The sequence below is a fragment of the Temnothorax curvispinosus genome, unplaced genomic scaffold (assembly GCF_003070985.1).
Source record: "Temnothorax curvispinosus isolate PA1 unplaced genomic scaffold, ASM307098v1 QBEX01017816.1, whole genome shotgun sequence".
In the NCBI taxonomy this organism is placed as follows: domain Eukaryota; kingdom Metazoa; phylum Arthropoda; class Insecta; order Hymenoptera; family Formicidae; genus Temnothorax; species Temnothorax curvispinosus.
The window spans coordinates 1,132,220-1,153,859 of record NW_020227596.1 but is presented as its reverse complement, the minus strand read 5'-3'; the positions used below and the strand labels follow the sequence as shown (position 1 = coordinate 1,153,859).

The 21,640-nt window shown below is 41.0% G+C and overlaps 1 protein-coding gene across 6 annotated transcripts in view; it reads right to left on the bottom strand.

The window, feature by feature from the left end:
- The window catches only part of LOC112467808, a 64,627-nt gene that overhangs the window by 23,650 nt on the left and 19,337 nt on the right, over window positions 1–21,640 (bottom strand). For 4 of the 6 annotated variants that reach the window (XM_025036631.1, XM_025036637.1, XM_025036635.1 and 1 more), the window contains 7 exons: window positions 17,603–17,646; window positions 16,135–16,225; window positions 12,711–12,719; window positions 9,888–9,962; window positions 7,125–7,344; window positions 5,037–5,157; window positions 1,931–2,037 (listed from right to left, as the gene is read on the bottom strand). In XM_025036631.1, the coding sequence (XP_024892399.1) occupies window positions 1,931–2,037; window positions 5,037–5,157; window positions 7,125–7,344; window positions 9,888–9,962; window positions 12,711–12,719; window positions 16,135–16,225; window positions 17,603–17,646 (667 nt within the window). The remainder of the gene's footprint in view (window positions 1–1,930; window positions 2,038–5,036; window positions 5,158–7,124; window positions 7,345–9,887; window positions 9,963–12,710; window positions 12,720–16,134; window positions 16,226–17,602; window positions 17,647–21,640) is intronic. The other 2 variants (XM_025036633.1, XM_025036634.1) reach the window with 2 other exon arrangements.

The window sequence follows — 21,640 nt, the reverse complement described above, 5'->3', positions numbered from 1 at the left end:
GACAAACTTTATCGTCTACAATTTATAATCGTAATTTATTTCCCGAGATAAAGCGTATAGGAAGCGCGAGAGGAAGGACAAATACATTTATCTATCTTTCAACACCTACGTCTTCGTAATAAAATGCAAACCGTTGAGCTAATCCGACATCTATCGAGACGAATTCATTTTCCTTATCTTCGACACGCGAGACCTATATTTCCGCTACTACGGGTTTCGAACCGAGCAGCTAAGCTGACGCGTTCGATCGGGGCGATGATCGATGCCCCGTGACGTTCGACTCTCATCTCGCAGCGAAACGCAACGGAAAAAGAGAACGTGCCCTCGATATACCGAAGATTACAGGTGGTCGGTAGATTGCTTTCGATAGACGTCGCTGTGGTATTGGCCTATTGGTCAGGGACTCGCGTTCATGGAAGCTCGACGGCTATAGCCGGGCCGGGTTTACCTTAGACAATGGCAACGGCACATACTTGCCGCCACAACAAGTTGCCACGTGACCTTAATGGACTTTCGATTGAATTCTCTCGGTGGAGAGGAGCATCGCGTGACGCCCTGACCAGGACGATCGCACGACGCGGGGAGTATGTAGGGGGGAGTATGTACTACATGTAAATATATACATTCACCGTGGAGACCCACATATCTTGATATCGATGCGTAAACAGACACGCGAATGCGGCACTCGAATCAAAAGCGTGCACGGTGACCTGGTTAATGTGATTTCGTTAACGAGAAATAATGAGCGGCCCGTGGATGCGTTTCAAGGATTTCCGGAGATACTTCCACCGAACGGTAGTAATTGAGACGTTGTTTCTGGAGGAAAATTCGCGCGCTCGAGCCGACTGCGAGAGATTTCATTTCGCCGATGGAACACGAAACTCCACTCGTTCCCGGGGAAAAGAGGCTATTGCAAATAGCGCGTTGAGCGCGCGAACGAGGAGAGAACTGTCTGCAAACTCGATTTCGTCGATCTCGTTGAAGCGGACCAGTTGCCACGGCGCGGGCGGAGCAGCGGGGATTGGCGTGAAATTGGAGCGAAGGGAAGTACCCTTTGAAGGTAAAAAGAAGGAAACGTTGCGGGAGGGGGGGGAGAAAGGGGAATCCCAGGTAATGCCCAATTACAAACCGGGGTGTTGTAAACTAACGGTCAGCGCGCTGTATCGGCGTTACATCCAGCGGACAAATGTATTAGATCATAAAAAAAAAAAACGCCAGCACATACACGTAAAACAGCAGCATAGCGTACACGCGCACACATACCATAATCTGCACTGGTTAGGTGGAAATAGTTGCGAGGGTATGTAAGTCAAGGTGTTTCTAAGGAGGGAATGGATGTAGTTCGTCCATCGTGAGAGTACGCTCTTTGTGACGCAGTCAATGTTGAATATAGATATACACTCAGCTTTTAAAGAAGTTAAAGAAAAAAGAGAAAAATATTAAGGCAAAAGCTAAGTTTTAAATGGAAATTTATAGCTCCAACGTGAAGCGGTTCTCCTTTATTATCCACATTATATTGCTCGATGATCGAACGGCTTTACGAACGGAATTACATATGGGAATGGGATTACATGTAGGACAGTGATTGTTACTCAATATCGGTACGGTTTATGGCACAATCAATACAACACAGCTACACGCGCGGCAGCCACCAAGAGCCAATTAATACCGTCAGGTGTAAGTGGCAATAATAACAATAATAAGTATAATGAAGATAAATATTGTGCGTACACGCATTATGTATATGTATACGGCAGGCAACGATGAGACTCGCACTGTACAGATCAAAATACGTATAGGCATACTGCAGCACACACATGTATCATGTATCGGGATGGACACCATACTGATGACACGCTCGTCGCGTGGGGTATACGGAGAGTGCACAAGACCAGTTTAGAAATCGGCGAGCACGAGCTGGCCAACAAACCTGTAATAGCGATCTTCGCCGACCACTTGCTGGTACCGTCCAAAACTGACTGCTCCACCGCCATCATGTGACCCGCGTGCGCCTTTTCGTCGACCCCGAAGACTGACCTAAACTCCGACGAGACTCTCTTTCACATAAGCTGTGCCAACGGCCGCGATCTCGTCCTATCTGCTTCTCTCGTCGTGAAATATATCTTTATATTCCGAGATTACCTTCACCTAAAATCGCCTTTTTGCCGCGAATTTTCAACGGAAGATTATTTCGCTCGCGAAATATTGTCAATCTGCAATAGTGAGTAGAAATTCGAAAAAAGAAGGAAAAAAGGCGCAACGGCGCAAACGGAATTTCAACCGGCACGCGAATTTAGCCATTCTTTTGCAAACGGGTGAAAACTGCGCTCGCTTTTACAGTTAGCGTTCCGTGAAACAGAACACGTTTGCAGGGCTGTTAGCAGCAAATCCCTACGTGACAGCTTGAGAATTCTCTTTGTAGGATCAACTGTTCATTCAGACGGCGCTGTTTCTTGCTAAATTTTTCCGATAATCCCGAATAAAACGAAAACGGCGATAATCGAGCGTTTCGGCAACGGAAATTTTTAGTACGCGTGCCAAACAAAATAATCTTCTGAGGCGACTGGTCATCGATCAAATCGCTGACGAAAGCACGGTATCGGTGTCGGTCATATTTACGTTCGGATACGTCACGATTATATCCTTCAGAGAAGACGAGATCGAGCCTAGTGACGGTAAAGATTTCGTTTTAGCTTCGTTCTCCCTTACAATCTGCCCTGCCTATTACTGTCGCCACTGCATCGCCGTATTCGCGTTTCATTTAATTATAGATTAATCCCAGTCTATTGCCGCTGGGTACAAGCATTCTTAATTGACAACTAATTATTGTCGCCTGGGATATTAAATTAATTTTCAGTAATACATATAACCATATTGCGCGGGGCACGACATTCTGCGTTGCAGTATTTCTTGCAGAAGCGACTGCCGCTTTCCCCGGCACGTAATAACGGTCGCTGCAGCTGTTCCACTAATTTCGCACGTACTAATTACCGACAATCTAAATTACTAATGCTCGGCAAAAATGATAAAAATATCTGCGTGAGTATTAATGCGCACTGATTAATTCATACGTTTACTGATAAAATAATCTTTGCTAATTTCAACGTTTGAAATTTAGATTGAGTTGATTTCAAGTAATTCAGAAAAATAATATTCCCTCCTAAGGCAACTCACTGCTTCATTAAAAACTGTATAAATGTAGTTTGCGCTTCAAAAATCCCTCTAATATGCTAATTACGTGACTAATTGAACAAATATCGATTGGCCGGTTTATCGGCGCGGTTATTGGGCCCCTCGCGATGCAGATCGCGCAAGCGATTATTAATTAACGTTGATTTTCATTAGCCGACTGCCTGCCGAACTGGCTTTTATCGCGATGGCTTTTACGCAATCGTGCTCCACCATGTCTGTCGCGCCGTCGATATTTATAATAGTCGCGATAACAAGCCGATACTAGGGTAATAAGATTGAAATGTGGCGCGAGCAGCGGAGATATCTCGAATAGCTCGCCGCTTAATTAATTATGGCAGATATGCGACGGATTGACGCAAGGTGCGCAAATGCGATTAGACGGTTATTATGACGATGCTGACGTGCCTAAGCCGCGTGTGTTATCCATTTATCATTTACCGCAAATAGACCGGTTATGATACTTGAAAACGATCACTCGTCGCTTGACCTCATTATATTTTCGTAAAAACAAATCAGAATTTATTTGAATAAACATTTAAATTTAATCAGCAATCTCACTGGATTACAGTCGAAATTCAAATAACACACGAAAGATTTTTAGTTTGTGGTCTCTCAGACGTAGTACAATTCAGAGTTCGAACTGAAATAATATCATGAATGTATGTGTACTTGTGTGTCAGTGCCGATTATTGAGCGGACAATATTAATTTGTGAGATTATTTAATTCTGACAGCTTATTTGATTGCATGAAAATAACACGTTTATTGAACGAAGCGGATTTTGCCTTCCCTTTAAATCAATAATATTACGGAAATTATCATATCTCAGTATTACATTATTAAACTAAAATCGTTGGACATGCAGTATTTAACTTAAAATTTACTTAACTTTTAATTAATAAATATATAAATTACATATACAAAAAAAATATAATATACATATATAAAATTTATATCCCGTTTGCTAAATTACTCTGTCACGTAACAATTTTGAGAGATTTGTAGTTAAAATTGCAAAAAGGGCTATTTTAATGTACTTTGGTATATTATAACTACGATATATGACGCGTTGAAGAAGCTTTCTTTCATAAATGCTTTTTGGACAGTTTCGAACAGAAAAATTGAAGAGAATATCGGTCACGTGTATGATATGTTTGCGGTAACGGAAACGGTGCGATGTGAAACGAATACACACAAATTCGCCAAGATAACAAGGAGATAACTTCGAAGTCTGAAACACGAACCGTGTTTGCCGCGCTTATCGTAAGGCATTATTCACGAACATTCACACAATATATGCTACCCCGGGGGTGTGTCGTGACGCATTAATATTCGTCCGAACGATGTTTATACGGCCTTTAACGATTTCCTATGTTTGAGGTCGTGAAATAGATCCGGCTCGGCTGTGGCGATTTATTCGCGGAACAACAATTTGCAATCCGCTCGCGCAAAGGGCGAGACGAGTCTCGGGTGGAGCGGGTTTCAAATGGGTTGTTGCGGCGCGGGCGGACTAATTAATGCACAGTCGGGAATAGCTTTTTATCCATTAAAAGAAAAAGTACAATCACAGGCGACATTAAATACGTCCCTTACGAGACTTTTATTTACAATGCACGAGCCGCGCTATTATTCACTGACGACGAGAACCTGCTGAAAAATGGCGAGCAGTGGTGACAGACGACCAATAAATCGCATCGGGATCGATCGGTGCATCGATCGACACCATTCCTCCTCGAACCGAACTGTCTATTGATCGACAGTACGGTTGTCGTTGGATTGACTTCTGCTGCGAGGAAAAGAAGAAAAGAAAAAAAAAAGAAGCGAGCGCAGAAAGCGGATACTCACCGAATCAACTCGAAGATCTCCGGTTTCTCTCGTTCTCTTTGCTTCATTCTCTCCTTCATCGCCGTGATTATGCTAATCGCCTTATCCTCAGCGCCGTGCTTTGAGCTCTTCTCAGCCGCCCCTATGAGAACGGAATAACGAAATACAGATTATATTCGAGATTCGCATATATTTTGCATATTTTTGTTTAGCCGGGTCACTAAAGATGCATTACCGAACAGATTTTCGGTCAAACGTTTTAAATCTGATTGCTCGTTTACAGATTAATTTTCAATCTTCTCGATGTCATACCGGTATCGATAAAAACGTTTTTATTTCCGGCAGAGAGGAAGTGAGATGGAAACGTGTTTTACACGTAAAGAAGATTTATTACGCGATTCGGTGCGCATGCCGCGCTGTTTTTCAATGCGTCAAACGATAAAACGCTGGCAAAAAAAATCGTGTTTTTCCCCGAGGCAGAATTTTATATATCGTGAAAGTCATAATTCGTATCATCGGTATATAGTGATTGAACAACACCAACACGGGTTTTTTCGTTCTTTAGTATCATCCGAACACGAAGCTGATAATCACCGTGTAAAGATCGGTATTGCGTTGCGCAAAATTACATACAAACTGGAAAATATGACATCGCGTACAGATCGTGATAGATGACCATGCGTTCTGCGTATCACATAATATTCACGTCAATTTTGATTACATATAATCGTTGGACATCAGATAGATTACAGATAGATTACATTAGATGCAAGAACGATGACGCGATAGCGAAACATTTCGCATGCAATTTACCCGGTGTCGATCACGTTTCAAATTTTCGCACGAAGGTATACGCATCGAAGCTGCTTTCCGTAGCTATCGATATCGGTAATTTTAATTATTATTACACTGGAAATCCTGTTGCACAGCCGGATAGCGGTTGTACGGCGAAGGAAAGGGAAGTAAGGATAAACGATAGTACAGGACGTGACGCAAAACACCCGGTACATTGGAATTACAACGGACAGCAGCGGATGAGGGAGAATTAATTGAGAACGGAATTACGAGGCAAACCGTCGTGCGGCGAATCAGAGGTGGAGAGGCTGTAAATTAATCGTGGACTGTCCGATCAAGGAAAGAAACTTTATCGGGGACAGAGCCAGAGGGGAAAGGAGTGAGAATCATTAGTCTGGGAGTGCTAGTACGAATCGATAGCGAATGGTATCCAGGCGAGAGGGACATCTATAGAGAACGCAAAGATCACTGGAATCAAATTGAAAGTCTGATGGACGGGCCGACGCGACGTTAAAAGTGTCATTACTTCCCGATTTCCGAACATTGGAGATTGGTTTATAAAATTCGCCGCGTCGTTGCGGATACTTTTATCGGGGCAAAATGCGAAAATGGCTTCGCAAGCGTATTGCGCTTACGTAAAAATGATTTTTCCGCGCGATGGCCAATCCGTGAAATTCAATTGCGCGGTTTGACAATCGTTTGGTTATCCCCGTTACGGATCGATTTTATACGGAATACAAGAATAATATCCGTTTATTGACAAGACACCGGTCGACGACGGAAATAGCACTAGTATAAATTGCAAAAAGCAACGAACGGAGGTCGAATCGTCTTACACGGCAAATTAATAATTAATTCGCGTGAGTAGCGACAGCAAAGACAGAAAATAGTAATTTAAACTGCTGCATTTATGTCTGCTCAGACTTATTCATTCGCTCTAATTTCTGTTTAACGAATTGCGAAACTTTTTCTCGATTTCGCTTGATTCTTGTTACTCCGTCGAGGGACAATCGATTTTATTATTGCCCAGTCGTTAATAAATAAGCCCGAAGTTTTTAATTACGCTGAAAAAAAGGGTAATTTTGTTGTAATCTCGGCGTTTCCGAATCTTCAAAACACATTTGTAATTTCCGCCGACAAATCCCCAATGTGTGATCATGACAATTATCAATTTCGAGATCCTTTAATTAATAATGCCAATTAACCGAAGTGAAATAAACGATTAATTCTACATATTGTCTTCCGCGATAATATAATATTTCGTGAGCACGGAAATTGCGCTTGGAAAGCAAAATATAGATTGACGTTACTCACTCTGCAAGCAATCGGCGTTTAGGAGGTCCTTGCACTTTTCGTGACATTTGACACCGCACTCCATACATCGAACTCCCTGTCGAGCAATGCCCCAGAGAAGACCCTCGCACTCGTAGCAGTACGTCGGCGACGTGGCCGTCCAAGTGACGAAGTTGTGAGGAGTGGTCGATGATATAGGGTAGATCATCGCTTGCAGAGTTTTCTTGTACACGTGCATCTTCTGCGGGTGTTTCATGATGCGATTGCATCGCCGTTACATTAAGAAATAAGGAGAAAGAGAGAAAGACAAGTCGGAAAGGAGATAGGTAGGCGTTTTATGTAAACATTCGTTTTTCTACTACTCGGTTCTCCATTCGTAAAGGTTTACGACTTTTGAGTGATTTAAACGATTCGTTGGACATTATCGTGAATTGCTAATCCTTTGAAGAGTCGGTGCTTTCTGACACGCTCAAAATTTCCAATGTTGCGGCATGTTTTACATTGTTTATCGAACTTTAAAGATTGTTCCGCGAACATTCTGTTTGTCGCGAATAGAGGAGAAATACCGTGAATTCCTGATGTTCACAGCGGATGAAACGCTGTGACCGTCGCGGTCGTGTCTCCATTAACGTGTTATAAAATTCTATTACCCGTGTGTGAACAATCGATCGAACAATTGTGCAATAATAGATCGGAAATTATATTAGCGGGGCTATTTCTAATTGAAGAAATGAGACAGTTTTTATCATGACCTTTTAAGAGAGCAATTTTGTTAATTTATTACTTGCTTCGCGTTACTCCCTTGTCGATCTTCAAAGTACATTTTCTGCAATGTAAAATTTGCGTTTCAAATTATAACCGGAATACCGAAGGATTAGCATTTTGTCCGTTTTTTTTTGTCCGTTCGATCTCTCTCGCAAAAACTCCCTCATGGATTCAGTTATTAACCGAAGTGCCTTTGTGGGTTCTAGTTACATAATCATGTGCACGCAAACCATATAGGTTTCACGAAGGAAAGCCCGTGTATGGTTCCGATAAAGGCGAATTGGATGCGCCAAGAAACTGTTTTAGGTTTCTATTTGCACGTGCCTCTCGAAAACAGAATGACTCTCCCGTCGTTCTGGTTTTAGATTTTCCAAGAGCACCTCTATATCGATTTTCTTTCTCTTCGGGGTATCTTTTTTCCATGCTTGTGGGATAGGATTACCTAAGAGAGATTCGCGAGCACACGTACGCGAGCTTCTCGATTCTAAGGGGATCATCACGTTTCATATCGGACATCTGGAATTTTCACGCTTTATCTCGTTTTGCGACTTACTCGAAAATACATTTTTTTTTTCTTGCAAAGTCCTGTACGCGGACAAGTTTTAGAGCGAGCGACATTTTCTGGATATCGGTAGACTATCTAGCGAGAGAAGAAGGATATAAATGCATCGATCCGCTAAGCACATGGTACTAACGTGTGAACTTGGGATGTTCCTCGGTGCATGAATTTTTCAAATTCCGTATATCTTCATCCCGACGTAAGAACGTATATGTGCGCGAATGGCTGAATTACCTTTCAACGAATTACTTCGATATCTTTCAGACGATCGGCAATGTCGAAAGCATTTTTCAATTCAAACTTTTTCGCGTTTGTTAGCAAAGCCTGCGAGTACCTAAATCGTACGCCTAACGAACTGTGCAGTATAATTAAATTGCAACTTCATATCAACTTGTTACACTCGGTAACTTTTCACAGTAACTCGGGGTGTTTTAATAAATCACATATCTGAGAAGAGCTTCGATATTTCGTTATCGAATATTGCGCGCGTGTCAAAGTGATCTGGAAAGGACACCTAGGTATTCGATATACGAGGAACATCCAACGTCACAGAAATCGGAAACTCCTAGCACTAGCCTAGCTATTTCTCTCTGATACGGTATCCCGCGTCGTGATACCTCTATGTAGACTATGTAGGCTCTTCTATGGACGTCCTGTATATGTACGCGTGGTCCGACCACTATTTTCTCACCTAATGCATACATATGCATGTATTTCTTCGGCACGTACGCGATGCGTATCGCATATCACGACCCTAGCCGCTAATGTATTTTACACTAGGTCGCTACGTGTTGCTTCAAAGTAACACGGTGCGAGAAGAGTGATCAAATAGAAAATAAGGAGATTCAGAACAAAAACAGGCTAGATCGCACACTTACGTGAAAGAAAATAGCGTGGCAATGAGGATAAAATGCAGCACGTTTCGTATGAAAAGAAAAGAGAGTCCAACGGTTAAGTTAAACTCCTTCGGCGCCGGTCTTTCACCGGTATTGAAGCTTAAAATTAAATGATGTACGATCTAATTCCTCCCTAACGCCTGTCTCCGTATTTCTTCTGATATTACTTTCCGCCTTAATATCTCGGTCTCACAAGCTAGAAGCTAAACGTCCTTTTCTACTTTCGCTTTTAGAACTTTGCTTTCAAAACTTTTCCCTCATCCCTTATCCATTGCGCAAAGGTTTCCGAATGGAGTACGTCACGTAGAAAGAAAGTAATTAAGCTTCGCTTTGTGATTTATGTGGCACTAATTAATGCGGTATATCGCATCATCCAGTGGCAACCTTGAAAAATGTTGCTGCGGAAGAGAGCTTAGTCGTTATTTCACTTGTAGAGAGAACTTAAATATCAGCAGGATGACGCGGTGGTAGCTAACTCTTCTCTTTCAGAGCAAGCATGGTTCTCTCGGTTCGTGAACTGGTGACGCGATGACAAAGTATAATGACTAAAGGGCAAGTCCTTACCAGCTCTTCGTCGTTCAGCGTCGCTCGAGGTACGGCGGATGTGAGACCAGCGTTCCTCTTCGTCGCTGCCATGGTCTGAGAAAAGATAAGAATTAATGTGCATCTGATAATGGAATAATAATGCCTGGTATCTTCCAGTCTCTCTATCGCATAAATGATAGTCCTGGGACTGAAAAAACTGAAAGGAAGAGAGAAAAAGAGATAGAGATAGAGAAAAATAGAAAGAAAAATATTAAAGAAAAGCATTAATAAAATAAATCGAGAGACGTGAAGAGACGTATGTAAATAAATATGGAAACACGAAGAAAAATTCTTCGAAAAGTGTTATTTACAGATATTTTTCGACATCGAGATAAAAAAACGTGGCTGTTTACGAGTCACAATAAAAATAACGTTACAACGACATGGAAACGTTTCTTAGAACGACGAGAAAAACTCCAATAACGATGGTGACAAGATATATATATCTCGAAATATTTAATATTAATCAATCAAATGTGAGTACATTTCCAAAGGAAGCAACTTAACATCGAGATTAAATTGCAACTGCCGTAGTAATGTAAAAACTTGCGAGATAGAAATAAATCCAAAGCCGAAGGGAAATCTTGTGACGTAAAAGTCTTGTGACGTAAAAGAAGCGGTGATATTACATGCCAAGTGAAATATCGATAAAGTTAAATTTTTATTTACAAGTTTTATGAAGTGAGTATAAGTGTGAGTTATGTATACACATCGAACGCTTGTAAAAAATTGTGCTGAGAGATTGTTTCGCAGATGTTATGGAAAGCGCTTTCCTTAGTACTCCATATTTAATACACAGTAGTAATTTTATGTAACCGGACTTTGACATTTACATATCTCGACAAACACACGCGTTTCTGAAATGCTGAAAATTTAACAAGTATCTACTGACCGCGCGTTTGAGCATACTGTATGACGAAACGTCAGAGCAGCGTATTTACTCGTGCAAACGTTTGTGGATTAATATAATATCTGTCCGATTATCTTTGCGCGTAGTCGCGTGCATGGAGAAAATTAATGCAGCGACGGTCAACAAACAAGATTGCAAGTATTAAAACTGGTAGTAAGATCCAACTCGATGGTCTGGATTATATGCTACCGTATACCGAGACCCATGGCGGAAATTGTACTGAAGGCTAATCAAAGGCCTGAACCCTGTTTAATAAGGTCGAGTGCAGTTTCAACGTGGCGTAGATTTGCATATACGATTGGTAACGTATATACATATGTGTGTACTGTATCTAATATCGAAATTAGAACGAAGACAGCGATAGTGAGAAGGTGAAAGGCAAGAATCAAGAAGCGAATTAAGCGGAAATCCTAGGAGATATGTAAATCAGTTGGTAGAAGACGAGAGTGAGAGAGAGAGAGACAAAGAGTGTGAAAGAGAGAAATAGAGATAGAGCGTGGGTGAATCTCTACGGAGAAAAAAAAATCTAATCTAATTAGCTTATAGACGTCTGGTAGGTATGGTGTGCGATAGGATTTGTGGTTAGCATAGATTTTAATTAAGATATTATACACGGAGCCCCGCGAACCGTGCACGCGCCATTGTTTGACAATCGGGCATTTAATACCGTACATGCTAATATCACTTTTATCGGCCGTAATCCACGTATGCCGACGCGACATTGTTTTTCTAACGCGTTCCTCGATCGGACGAGGGATGCTGCGACGCGGCACGGGAGGAGGAGCACCGAGGCAATTTAATTCTGTCTTGTGTGAGAATTCCGCGCGATATCATTTTTCTTAACGATGTTATCGGGTCATCTCCTTCGCTTCGCTTTTCTCGTTTCCTCTCGTCGAGAGGTAGAAACGAAGGAGTGAGAGGAAGAGAATCGGCGAATCAAAGAAAACTTCCGTTAAAACGTTTAAATTTCCTGATCGAAACTTACGACTACATGTGATATTTTTATAACTATTCGTAACACGTATCTATAGCTACCAAGACACTCATGCGATATATTGATGCTCGAACATTTCTGCATGCAGGCGAGAGACATTATAACTGTTATAAGATAAAACAAAATTAATTGTTTTTTTAATCGATAGATTGGAAATCACTCAATGATCACATAGATCAAATTTGAATGCACGCGAAACAGATGATTATACGAGAAAAGTTCCTTCGGATCGTTAGATCGCACATCCGCGTCGTGCTTCATTTTTATTGATGTCCTAATTGAAGTAACCGTACATTCGCATGCGAAACACGAAGTTACGAGTAAGCCATCAAAAAAAGCACAATGACAATGCGTCTCGTTAAAGTATAAACATCTCTTGTCTCTCCGACTACACGTACCGCGTTTAATTTAACGAGTCGCTGGAGACTTAATATGCTGTTTTCTCGCATTCGATATTTTATACGCGGGAGATAGAAATTGCGTGTTTCGCAGATAACGAAATTACTCCGGTATCTATTTACTAACGAGTCGGTACACATGTAACAGTGTTATATTAAATTAGAGATGTAATCAAGAAGTTTCTACACCGCTGACTCTATTCCATCGAGAAGTTCGCGACTTTCAACGATTCGCAGCGAGGAAAGCATGCACATTCCCTTTACAGCAAGTAATCAGCAGAAAAAAAGACGTCGTAACGAATTAGAAAAGAAAAAAAAACAGCCGAGAGCAAGTAACTTAACAGAGAAATGTAAATCGCGTAGAACAAACGAAGGAATGTAAATCAAAGAAAAAGTAACAGTATACACAGCTAGTGAGAATAAAGACGAATTAAAAATTTACATGCAAACATTCGAACAAGCTTTTAATTGACTTGGCTAAGGAGGCATTTAATTTGTACCTTCAAGACCTGGAGGTAGAGTTTTTGAGATTTTTTGAGAGGTTTTTTTCAGTGAGTGGTTTTGTTTTTTTTCAGGTGTTCAGGTGGATACAACAACGGGCGCCACAGAGAACAAACAAAGAAAATAGCATTATATGCCGATTAGTACGTGTATCACTTGCAATTCCTTCTTTTTTTTTTTTGTTAAATTACGATATAGATATAGATGTTTTAAAAGTTAGACACAAGAGAGGCACAAAGACGATGTTAACGGATTGTTAATTAGGATTGATTCATCACGAAGAGATAATTGCGTGATATAAAAACATGAAAAATAATGTAATTTTCTTGCAATCAAGATGTTACATCAAGTTTCGACAATGACAAATACTTTGTAATTTTAGAAATTTATATCTCCGTGGTGAATTTAAACGACCGAAATTACTAGGCGATAATCGCGTTTTACACGTGGTCAGTCAATTTCGCTCGTTCGACGACCGATGCAGGCGATGCGTGGTTCGCCAATGCTATTGCAATTTTTTCTGGCGAATAACGCAAACGTTTTTGCGGTTATGACCCAGTAATCTTTTCACGCTTTTTGTGGACTTGGCTAGGACATTTTTATTCATGTGACGATACCGCATGAAAATATACTTCACGTCGCGAGACTTCAGGATTTCAGGGTTAGATGAGATATGCACAACAATTATATGTAAACCGTTAACATTAAACAGGGAGACAAACATACAGGAAGACAGACATCGGATACCGGGATCTAAAGGTGATCGAGGATATCTATATTCGGGACCGGAGTGCAATGCTACCTGCAAGAGGAAGGGTAGAATTGGTGAATCTTTTTTTTTTTTTTACACTGAATTCATAGGAAAATGTAATCAAGGTACTTAAGTAATCTCTCGAGTCTACAATTTTCAAAATGGGACGCGTTAAATGTATCATACGGATTAACTGAAAAATCTAATTTTCTATTATTTTGCTCTGATGAAAATTACATTTTGCTGCCAACGCTTCACTTTCCCAGTGTTAAATTAAATCACGTTTTCCGCGACACACTTATCCCTGCTAGGCGCTTTTCTCCGGAGCGCGATCGATAAACTACTTAAGAATTTCATTTAAAGCATCACGCACTAGTTGCACACGCGAGCCTTTTACCCTGCAATGGCATCCATGACGTAGACAAGACATATTTATTATGGTTTCGAGCACGTGCGTCACTCTTCTTTGAGTGATCGTTTACCGATCACAGGTGACCCCTGTGCATACATGTGAATCAGATATATGAGATTTACAGTTTAACGCCGATTCCGAACGGCTTTCTATACAGAAAGGTTTTCCCGGGAAAAACGCGCGTCATTATCGTGTATACAATAATCGAGCTGCAGCAAGCGTGCAGAATATATCTCCGCGCTTTATAAACTACTCATCGCTTTATACTTCTTCTTTCTCTTCTTTTTTAAATAAAATTCGATTGGCTATTTTTACCAATTTATTGGTTGAAAAACACAATCGCGGAGTGATTTACTTAAAAGGGTTTGCGATTACTTGTCTTTATTCCGTACACTGTTTATACGGCCAGCGGAATAAATCGTTGCGAATATATCGATGACTAATCCGAATTTCAAATCGCGAGTTTCCTAGTATTTTCGATCGACCGATTGAAGATAAAGGCACGAGTATACGAGCCGCATCAGCGAATTGCGAATTTAAAGTCTGCGGGAATGCTTTGATCGATTTGCTTAATCGTCATTGGCGCGATTATATTTGTTAAGTTTTGTTGAAATAATAATTGAAACCTCTCAGCCGTATTATTCATATTTGACGAATAAATGAATTTTATTTTATTCACTTGCATATTCACGGATATATTTAGGACATTAATGGGTAGCGTAATTATCGGACTATAAAACGTAATGTCTTTTTTATTTGGGAATTTCAGGGGAAAAAAGGGAATGATACGTGAGAGGAAATATTTCGTTAAATTTGCTCGTTGGCGCTTTGCGATGGCTTTTAGAAAAATTAGCGATTTGATTCGTCGCAGAAAACGACGTAACACTGAAACGTAAAACACGCAATTAGGTCACGACGAGATACACGTTTGTTACGAACCGCATCGGAAGATCTTCCGCATCGTCTTGAAATTTAAAGGGAAATGTCTTTCATGTCTTTTAATTTTTTTAGCTTTCGTTTTACGGCAGATCCTCGGATGCGTCGTGCATGATACACAAAATTAGATCTCGCGACGAAGGTATTTTAAGTCATCGTCGTCGCCGTCGTCTCGCGAGATGGAAATGAAATTAGAGAAGAAGCGATGGCTGTTTTGTAATCGAGAGAACGTAGCCGTTGCGTTTCCGCAGCCGTTGGATGACAAACTAATTAAGCTCCAGGTATATAACTTTCAGTTATAATTTTCCGCTGCGTTCACTAATATATTCATAAAAGAAGTTGACAGAGGGAGAGAACACGAAGTTGGTCCTGGCGCAGCTTTTTCCTTGGAAACGCGGCAAGATAAATAGAACCCGAAGCGACGATGTTGCCCGTGGTCGTTGGGTATGTATCAGCAAGCGTATTAGCATAATCGACCGCACGTGCCGCCCGATTGATCGGTTGTCGAATATCGGTTCATATTTTATATGTCACCAATTCGACCCTCGAACCGGCGCATCTCACAAATGGATTTACCACGTTCGCCAATAATATCTCACCCCAGGTTTCCTCATGGCGGTTTTATACGTGTAAACTGGATATGTATAAATATATAAAATATTCCGTGGAAATAATACTATTTAAAAAAGGCATGTTAATTTTAAAAAATTCCTGTGTCTGTACCGCATCGGGGAACTTTTACGATTATAATTTATACGCTGTCGTTCGGTGGGCTCGATCACGTATTTCGCGTGGGCATCGCCAACAGTGTGCACACGCTGCACACATCCGCGGTAATTAATTCTATAGTTCTGTTTCAGTCTGCCGGTGCAAACGTAGAACACAGACTCGCAAAGCGTACCAAAGGGGCCGCGCGTTAAAATTCTAAAATGCCAGCGCGTATCAAGAGATAGCCTCGAGCTAGTTGGGCGAATTAATTAAACTCAGCTGGCCGCATAATCGGCTACGGAGATCGAGAGAGGTCAAATCCGGTGCTGTGCTGCGCGGAAGTGGAGAAGACTGCGTTTTTAAAGCTAGCATTAGAAATAGATCTCAACGACCACGGTCAAAGAAAACGACGACGATGACGACGACATCGATAACGACGGCGACAACAACGAGAACGTTTCGTCGGATCCGATAATTATTTCCGACGAATATATATGTATGGACACGGTCCAGGCAATGTACATATATGTATGTGTGTACACGGTGTACTTATACATATGTATAGATATCGCGGAGACAATGACGGGACGGTGTTAATGGGCAATCGGCTACCTACCAGCTCGGAAACCAATGGTATCGACTTCCGGCGCGGTCGAATGTCCGGCATGCTGTCGATGGTGCTGTAGAAGGGATTGTCGCCTGGATGTCTGGAACAGAAAAGATTTCGGAAACTGCATCAGCACGAGTCTGAGATTGCGTCCATCTCCTGCTTGAACAGTTTGTGCTAAACTTGCAGTTTTATATATATATATATATATATTTAGTTTTATATATTTTTTAATCGTTCTTATTAATACTTATAATCGCGTGCTATTAGTACTTATTATGAGATTATATTTGTTCGAACTATGTTTTGCAAGTATAATTTTTAAATATAAATATAATGAGTTTTAAAAATTTAGATTTCAAGAATCAATTGAAAATTCAAATGTTTGAATAGTATAGATAAAAAAAGAAGTGAGCATCGACAAAGCGTTTGCAAGTTGAATCTAAGATCGATTCCATGTGGATTGGAAATGAACTGAACTTTCAAATCAAACTGCAGGTTTAAGTTAGCCATATAGTTCTAGTCGGGATCTCTTCGTGCAATTCAGGATGTTCGAAAATCTCCTGGAAGCACAATGGAAATTTCGTGCTCGTTAGAAAGTTTTTAGAAAATCCAAGTTTCCGTGAGTTTAAATCTGTTCTTCACTGCATTATCGTAAGAATAAAATTATATTAGGAATTTTTCATCGATTTTCACGCGGTTTTTTTATTCCTGACAAATTATTTATAAGTTTCTATATCTCGAGAAATATCGCGATAAAATGTACGAAATAGGATAAGCCGTAAACTTATTTCACATCAACTTAACGATACATTTTATAATCTGATTTTACAAGAACTCGTTAAAAATGACACGTTAAGTATCTGTCCGATATAATAATCTATAAAATATAGGTAACGCTGTTACACAAAGATTTCGATTTTTAGAAAAATGACAGCAAAAGTATAGCGAGCATCTGGGTTTTCCTAAGATCTAAGAGCCACTTACGTGATTCATTTTTTTTTATATGTCGAATAATGACATCGTGAAATACATTACCACTCATGCGATTCAAAATGGAAATTTATTGGAAATACTGATGTGTAACCGTGAATTGAAAGAAATTTTATCAATGTGTTCATATCCCATCTTCCATTTGACACATAAAAATGACATGTGTTGAATCATCCCTCAAGAAAATCGATCTAGATATTTTTCCGTTTTTTTTTATGTACAAAATTTATTTTTTATACTTCATATTTGATTAAATAAAAATGCGATGAGGAAAAGGAATTACATATACATATTGTGAATTTCATATATTATATAATATTATTATGTGTGGGTGAAGATACCAACAATGACACGGTTTTAAAACTGCAATGATGCTTCGCAGATATATATGAAATCTGTATGCATTTCAAATTGAAATTAATACCGTATGAGTATAATTATAGGATTAAAAGCTTAATTGAGGAAATGACGGAAATGTACTCACCCGTTCGCTCGTCCACCGGATTCGCCGCCCGGTCCGCTGCCGTTCTAACAAACAAAAAAACAAGTTTATTAAAAACAAGCTCGGTAACAGTTCAAAAAACGAAATGGAGGGCGCGCAATGCCGATCTCGTGAACGCAATATGTGGCGCAGGGTTATTTTTTTTTTTCATTTTCGCATAATTACAGTCTTAGATAAAGGACGCGCGGCCACGGAATGACGCGAGCAAGAATAACGATGATACGAGGCGCGATCGATTTTGGAAATTCTCATTCTCTTCGTGCTCAAAGCGACAGATATTCTGCAATAATAACGACTCGGCTTCGGTTGGATATTACAATACCGCAAGATGAATTCTTCTCTTTGATTTCCGTGGCCGCGCGCGCACGCACAATGCTCTGTCTCGTTCTGAATCGTTTTGTTATCTAAGGGAAAAATTACGAATGGAGAAAAATGAGATGGACACAGAGGAAATTGCTAGATGACATGGGGAAACATTATGAAATAGCTGCGTCGATCGGTAGAATAGAGGAAAGGGAGAGGGCTATCATTCGCGCATGATTTTGAAAAACCTCCGTCCCTCCGGTTGCGGAGAGTCGACTTCTTCACCCTTCCTTTCTTCTCCCGACCGCTTGATTTAGATTCAGGACTTCCTTCACCCGGTACCACTGGGGGTCGCTTCGTCCGTCTTCGCACTCGCAGCTGCATTTTCCTCCTCGCCCATCTATTGTTCCTCGCATCGCAAATCTCTCCGTCGATTGCATCGATGTAAACGTACTCTCTGTCTCTGCCTCTCTCTCTCTCTCTCTCTCTCTCTCTCACACACAATCCAACTACGAACCACCACCTTCCGTTTAATCCCTTTCTCGTTCGTCGGACAGGTCGAACCCATTCTCGTCTCGCTTGTCGCCATTAATCAACCTTCGGCCCGCCGGTGACCTCGAAGAAGCACCGGCATTTTGTCGTCTGTCAGCTGGTCGGATTCATGGTTCGATCGTTCGTACGGTGGACTCGCGATAAATTCTGTTGGTCCGAGTTTTCGTGCCTTTACCAGTCCCGAGGTCCTGACCCTCCTCCATACTGGTCCTCTTCGCATCAGGCTCCTCTCGGTCTTAACTGTGGTTCCCGTCATAGTAACGATTTTTCTCAATAAGGATTCGGCTCTCCGAGTCGCGAAAATCTCGAGGACTAATCGATACCTGCCGCCGAAGAGAAAGGGATATATATATGTGTATCAGCAACTGACATGTTGGATGCTGTTCACGCTTCTTTCATTTTCTCGAGCATCTGTCTTTCCCTCTTCCTCCCACCTTCGTTTTTGCTCTCCTGCGCTCTTCGCGTACTAACCCACGTTCGCTCGGCCGCGCGATGAAATGGAAGTTTCGGAGATAGAGTGTGTAACAGCCCGTATAAATATAATATCACGTACAATACGTCGTAAATTCTGTCACGATAGAGATATAATATAAACTTATCGATAGCATAACAAGTGTAATAAGTATTTAGAGTTAGAGCCGCAGGTATTTCGTCCCTTAACGCTGTCTCTTTCTCCCCCACTCTCTCTCGCTACTTCCGCACTCAGTTTCTCTTCTTCATTCTCTCAAATTACAATTTCTCACTCACGTATTTGTCGCTCTTTCACTCTTTTTCTCCCACTCTATCGCTCGTTCTCTCTTTCTTTCAAAAACAGTTTCGCGGAAAGGGGTTCTTTTTTTTCTCTGATCGCTTAAAAAGCTTAGATAACATTGGAGCATAATATTCGTTTCATTTTCACGTTTAATCACGAAATGGTGGCCTTTGAGAGCGTCTCGTTAGACAGAATGCGCAAATAAAGCATGAAGCGTTAATTCTCATTATCGCAATGCGCTCATATATGAATTTGCATTCGTAACGAATTCGTTGGATGAGAACGTTTTAATTGACAGTAAGGATTAACGTTTGGATCGAAAAAGAAATAATTCAAAAATGCTGCGGCAGAAGCGTCATACAATAGTACGACATAAAAATGAAAGAATATATAATCATGTAGCCGTAAAATTTCGTATGAAAGAGGTCACGCAAATAATCTCTATCATCTCACAAAGCGGCAATCGGTTTCGTCGGTGGTCCGAAAATTCACGCTGCACATTTGTGGCGTAAAATGACATTTTCTGCCAGCGAAACGATACGCAGATTAATTATTCATAATGTATATGGAATTTTGCTGCACAACGGCTAATTAGACCTGGTTGACTCATAAATTTTCGCCCCGTAGCGAAATTAGATGCGACATTTCCGATGTTACGTGACATAATTTTTGTCAACATGCGGATATTTGCGCGGTATCGGAATTAATTTATTTATTCCCGATAGACTCGGTGACAGTCGATAAATAATACGGGATGAAAATGTAGATAATACTTGGAGACACGCTCAAAGGCAAGGAAACATACATACAACTCAATAGTAGATACATGTCTATACAGAATATAGTATCGCTTCGCGAATATAATTCTGGCAAGCGTTTACACACAATTAACAACAAAAACCTAACCGCGTATGTAATTGTGTCTGTATGTGTATCTGCATCTGTGTTATCTCATTACTCTCTAACAAGTTTTTCCTTTATCTATTAGGCCTTAACAATGTATTTTGCTTTAATTCGCTTAGACACTAGTCGTCAATTGACGGTGCTATTCGCTAAGTTGATAAGCCTTAAGAAACCTTCGCTGTACTACATCGATCGACGAAGGGGCGAGCACCTTCGCGCCCGCCCCTCCTGTTAATGATATGACATTTAATGAAACGATATCGGATGATATGCAGGTGCGATTTTAAAGGGGCTGCCTACTCGTCGAGACTCTGTGATTTGCGAAATTGAAACGTCGGGGGCAACGTGTAGTTATGTCGAATGATTCTTTCAGTTTTTAGTAGACTGTATGACGTCGAGTATCTCGACAGCCATCGGCTGAAAGCCAGATCGCACTATTTTCACGAGCAAACTGTTCTTCTTGGCATCGAACTGGATCGGGGTCGCGGAAAAATTTATGCGAAACTTCGCCGTCGTCTCGTCCCGACGAGAAGACACACTCACGATAAAGCTCTCCGCTCTGTGATCCGTATCCTGGGTTTTACCCGCGGCCAACGCGTGTACCTCACGAAAATATGTATGAAAGAGAAACTTCTTTTACCGATTTGCGCAAATTATTCCTACGTGTATGTCAACTATATATAGTCGGCAAATGAGATTGTTAGATATTACCAGTTCTATAATATTGCGGTAATTTCTCTCTCGTTTCACCCACTTATCACGTCGTCAATTAATTAGGAAACTCATTATAGAGATACTCTAGGAAAGATCAACATCTAATGCGTGTGATATGTAAATATGTAATACGTGGTGACATGTGTGATTTGAGCGATACGTAATACTTGCAAATATCACTTCGGCATGATATACGTAGTGGACGTTGATGATTTGCAATGATAAAACGTCGGAATTTCGGCAGGCTTTGTAATTTTTGGAATTTAACGGGAATAAAATACGTCATGTGAGAAACGCGACCAGTTCATTTTCGCTTCTGCGTAAAGATTCCGATAATAGCTGGCGTGGCTCACTTACGAATTCAAGGGCAACGCTACGACGAGGAGCCATTAGCCAACGAAAATACTTGAGCATGCGAAACTACGCTTTTATGCGACTCTCAAGGAGAGAGAAAACGTCGCGATTGGAAGTTGATTGTACAGTCGCGTTGCGTATAAAAGTTACGAGTCATTGGAATAGATTTCCCGTGGGTCCCCATATTCGGGAAATGAATGGATCCGATTGTCGCATATGTACGAAAGTGCGCGCATGTCGGTGATTAATGGAAATGGAAATGGGGCAAGTTACAAGGGAAAGCTAATACACCCCTAGGAAGAAGGCTGGTCCAGAAAACGTCCATATACCGTTTACGTATGCATGCGATGTGCACGTGCTTTTGCATAAAAGCCAATTCTGCGCTGTGTCCCGGTACCCCCATCAACCTGCTGAGTACGCGAACAAGTGCATACGCATAAAAA